Source organism: Engraulis encrasicolus, chromosome 13, assembly GCF_034702125.1.
Source record: "Engraulis encrasicolus isolate BLACKSEA-1 chromosome 13, IST_EnEncr_1.0, whole genome shotgun sequence".
NCBI classification, from domain to species: Eukaryota; Metazoa; Chordata; class Actinopteri; order Clupeiformes; family Engraulidae; genus Engraulis; species Engraulis encrasicolus.
In genome coordinates, this window is record NC_085869.1 from 39,400,606 (window position 1) to 39,405,605 (window position 5,000).

At 48.1% G+C, this 5,000-nt stretch overlaps 1 protein-coding gene across 1 annotated transcript in view; it reads right to left on the reverse strand.

Moving 5' to 3' along the window:
• si:dkey-230p4.1 (trichohyalin) overlaps positions 1-5,000 on the reverse strand; it is a 30,831-nt gene that overhangs the window by 16,343 nt on the left and 9,488 nt on the right. The window contains exons 14-16 of the mRNA XM_063212919.1: positions 4,711-4,857; positions 995-1,104; positions 250-403 (exon numbers count right to left, since the gene is read on the reverse strand). Of these exons, the coding sequence (XP_063068989.1) occupies positions 250-403; positions 995-1,104; positions 4,711-4,857 (411 nt within the window). The remainder of the gene's footprint in view (positions 1-249; positions 404-994; positions 1,105-4,710; positions 4,858-5,000) is intronic.

Consider the following 5,000-nt stretch of genomic DNA (forward strand, 5'->3'; position numbering starts at 1 on the left):
CACACACAAGCAAACACACAGACACACACAGGGATACATAGGAACCGACAGGGATATCAACATTCACCTGCAGACTGACATAAGTGCACAAATGGGAATTACTTTGAGGCAAGGATTCAATTCTGGGCACAACACACACACACACGCACACGCACACACACACACACACACACACACACACACACACACACACACACACACACACACACACACACACACACACACACACAGTGCCACAGTGCCACAGACCTCCTGTATGGTGTGTGTGTCGTGTTCTCTCTGCTGTGTGTGTGTGCTGGTCTCTCTCTCCCTCTCCTGCTTCAGCTCCTCCAGCTGGGTCTGCAGGTCTCTCCCCCGCTCCTCCCACTGCTGTAGGGAGTCAAGCTCAGACGCACGGCTCTCACTAAACACACACACACACACACACGTACGTACAAACAGACAGACAGACAAACGCAAATATAGACAGATAAAGACACACGCACACACACACACGAACAGACAGACACAGGCACACACATGCATACACGCATGCACGCACGCACACGAACAGACAGACACATAGACAAACACACGCAAAAATAAACAAACACACACATTGCATTACATTAAAGTACATTACATTGCATTTACAACCAAAGCGACTTTCAACAGAGGACATAATCATAGCCAACATCCCAAGCAGATACAAAGTGCACAGGAAATATACAGAACAACAAGTGCAGATGCAAAGAAGTGTTAGTTTTTATTTTTATTTTTTTATTTTTAATAGTACACACACACACACACACACATACATACACATCATGTCAAGAGTCTGGCTTGGGGCTAGGGCAGCTCAAACATTAGTCTAGTAGATACACACGAAAGAGGATCAATGCACGCCCACACACACCTACCATCCAGAAATACTTACTTTCCACAATTCAATGGTAAGCTGCTGTATTAAAATGTGTGTGTGTGTGTGTGTGTGTGTGTGTGTGTGCGTGCGTACCTCAGCTGCGTGGTCTCCTGGCTCATGAACTTGAGTTCTCTGCGCAAGGTTGTGACCTCTGACCCCAGGCCCTGGAGCTGTGCATGAGCCTCCGCGATCTCAGTCTCCAGCTGACAACACACACACACACACACACACACACACACACACACACACACACACACACACACACACACACACACACACACACACACACACACGATGAGAGGAGGAGATGAGATGGAGGAGAACAGAGAGAAGAGGTCAAGAGAAAAGACATCTTACATGCCATGGAAGGACCTTACTTCTGATGACCCAGAGACATCCAGGAGGAGAGAAGGGATGGAGAGGAGAGGAGAGGAGAGGAGAGGAGAGGAGAGGAGAGGAGAGGAGAGGAGAGTGGAGAGGAGAGGAGAGGAGAGGAGAGGAGAGGAGAGGAGAGGAGAGGAGAGGAGGTGAGTGGAGAAGAGAGGAGAGGTGAGGAGATGGGTGCAGAAGAGAAGAGAAGAGAAGAGAAGAGAAGAGAAGAGAAGAGAAGAGAAGAGAAGAGAAGAGAAGAGAAGAGAAGAGAAGAGAAGAGAAGAGAAGAGAGTTGAGAGAAGAGAAGAGAAGAGATGAGGAAGAGAAGAGAAGAGAAGAGAAGAGAAGAGAAGAGAAGAGAAGAGAAGAGAAGAGAAGAGAAGAGAAGAGAAGAGAAGAGAAGAGAAGAGAAGAGAAGAGAGTTGGGGAAGAGAAGAGGAGAGAAGGGGACAGGAGAGGACAGGACAGGAGAGAGGTGCAGGAAAGGAGAGGAGTGCAGGAGAGGAGAAAGGAAGAGATAAAGAAGAAAGCAGAGGGAGGGAGAGGAGACGAGAAGAAAGCAGGGGAATGGAAAAGAGGGGAGAGGATGAGAATGGAAAAGAGAGGGAAGGAGAGGAGATGAGGTGAGGGAAAGCGGAGGAGATGAGAAGAGGGGATAGAGGCGAAACAGCGAAGGGCTAAATACAGCTAAGGGCACGGCTGATAGGAGATTACTGACCAGGGCCTCGTTTCCGAAAGGGCCTTAAGTGCTGCGTAACGCTACGTGCTACTTAAGTTCACACGTAACACCATCGTAGAGCTCACGGAGTGTTTCCCAAAGCCAACTTAGCAAAGAACCATCGCAGGTTGACACGTAACTCTAAGAGCAATCCACGAGTGGTCTAGAGTAGTCTTAACGCGCTAAGATTGATCGTAGCGGCATGGCACAGTGGAGACACCCACAGGATATGAAGGGAAAAGAAGAAACCTGCGCATAAGATTGCTGTTTTAAGACGCGAGCGGCATGGCACAGTGGAGACACCCATAGGAAAAGAGGAAACTTGCGCTTCAAGTTGATGTTTTAAGACGGGAGTGTAAATAGTATGGCAGCACAGTTGACACTGCAACGAAAATAAGAAGGTAACATTAATTGTGGATGTGTAGGCCTATAAAATAAAAGCAATGTGTTTGGAAATATTTTACAGGTAGTAAAATAGTTCGACTGTGTTTGATAAACCTGGGCATAATTAAACTGTGATCAATCATCATTTGTGTGGGTGCTTCATGAACAAGAACAAGGCAAAATGAATAAGGGGCTTCGGCAACCAGAGACAAGAGTGTTGATGTCGGAAGGCCACTTCCGAAACTTTATTTATTTTATATTTTTTTAAAGAAAAATGGTCAGCGAGTTGTTGCACCCTCTTTCATTTTCAAGTAGCCTAAGAAAGGGAAGGCGACGCAGAAAATACATGATAGTTGTAGGCGAAGGGTAAGCTATGACAAAAAAGGCAGCGATGGGGATTCGTGTAGATTTTTTGTTTTAATAACAGCAGACTGCCGTGCAAAAATGTCCTCACAGTTGTGAAAGCCTTGAGCTCGCGGTACTTTGCGCACCGCTCACCACATGTGCCAAGCTCTGCTCTCCCTATTCCGACTCTAGTAGGCTAAGCAATAACAAAAAGGCAGCGAGGGGATGTGTCCATTTTGATGGACATTGTTTTTCATAACAGCATGCTGACGTGACGACAGTTGTCAAGCCTTGAACGCCTTGATTTTGTAACTTTGCGCATCCCAATTTGGAACTCCAACTAGGCCTACTTGTCTTCTTAAATATTAAGCTGCAGTAGCCAACTGCACGCGCTTTATCTGGGTCTTAACGGCGTAGCTCATGGTTATTACCGTCAGTTGGGAGTTTTGCATGATTTCATTGTTTGTGTGCATTTTATTTCATTTGCCAACAATAACTCCTGTCAATAGTTGCAAACTGCTACAAATGTAGTCCACCTTTTATGGAGAGCAACTTTTGACACTTACACACGCCTTACTTTTTGTAAATGGTTTAGCAGCAGATGACGGCGCAGTTCACTCCGAGGACACTTCAGCACCACATAAATGGACAGCGATCCTTAAGAGCGACGCTACGAATGATCTTAGAGGCTGTGCACGCGCGTTCATGTACGAGTGTCTTTGGGAAACAGTCGTAGGAAATCTAAGAACATTCGTAGGATCACTGGTTAACGACACACGTAAGGCTAAGAACCATCGTTATCGGGAAACGAGGCCCTGGTTAACACAGAGGGTGTGGGGGGGGGGGGGGGGGGCAGAGAGAGAGAGAGAGAGAGAGAGAAAGTGAGAGAGAGAGAGAGAGAGAGAGAGAGAGAGAGAGAGAGAGAGAGGGAGAGAAAGAGAAAGAGAGAGAGAGACTCTGTTCAGCTAGAAGTGTGATGAAGTGCACATGTTCAAAGAGATTGTATGGAGATGACATGCGTTTCTTGACCAGATTGGGGAATTGGCGCACATAATGGATTCGGTTTACATCCAATGTCAACCTCTCCCCCTCCCTCCCTCTCCCTTCAATTACTGACTAACACTCCTGTTCTGGAGAGTTCAGTTGAATGGCATGGATGACAAGAGTCTGGCATGGTTAAACTTGACTGGCCTGCACAGAGTCCTAACCTGAACCCAATACAACACCTTTGGGAGGAATTAGAGCGCCACTGAGAGCAGCGCCTTCTCCACCCACATCCGTGTGTGACCTAACCAATGCACTTTTGGAAGAATGGTCAGAAATGACTATAAACACACTTGTGGACACAGTCTTTCCAGAGGAGTTGGAGCTGTAATAGCTGCAAAAGGAGGGCCTGGCTGAGGTGTTTGTGTGTGTGTGTGTGTGTGTGTGTGTGTGTGTGTGTGTGTGTGTGTGTGTGTGTGTGTGTGTGTGTGTGTGTGTGTGTGTGTGTGTGTGTGTGTGTAGTTGGGTCTTGTCCTCTGCCAGGGCCCGATTGAGGTGTGTGTGTGTGTGTGTGTGTGTGTGTGTGTGTGTGTGTGTGTGTGTGTGTGTGTGTGTGTGTGTGTGTGTGTGTGTGTGTGTGTGTGTGTGTGTGTGTGTGGGTGTGTGTGTGTTACCTGTAGTGTGTGCGTGTGTGTGGTTGGGCTTTGTCCTGGTTGAGGTGTTTGTGTGTGTGTTTGTCTGTGTGTGCGTGGGTGTGTGTGTGTGTGTGTGTGTGTGTGTATGTGTGTGTGTGTGTGTGTGTGTGTGTGTGTGTGTGTGTGTGTGTGTGTGTGTGTGTGTGTGTGTGTGTGTGTGTGTGTTACCTGTAGTGTGCGTGTGTGTAGTTGGGTCTTGCCCTCTGCGAGGGCCTGGCTGAGGTGTGTGTGTGTGTGTGTGTGTGTGTGTGTGTGTGTGTGTGTGTGTGTGTGTGTGTGTGTGTGTGTGTGTGTGTGTGTGTGTGTGTTACCTGTAGTGTGCGTGTGTGTAGTTGTGTCTTGTCCTCTGCGAGGGCCTGGTTGAGGGCGGCCATCTTGGCTAGTGAGTCTCGTGTCTCCGCCAGCTCTCTCCTTAGCAACGTCTCACTGGAACACAACGCACGCACACGCTCACGCTCCTACACACACGCACACACACACACACGCACGCACGCACGCACACACACGCACGGCAAAGGAGGTTAAAAGATGAGGTCAGAGACCAGAGGGGAAGGGTAGAGAAGAGGGAGGGAGGGGGGACGAGAGATAGAGGGAGGTAAGG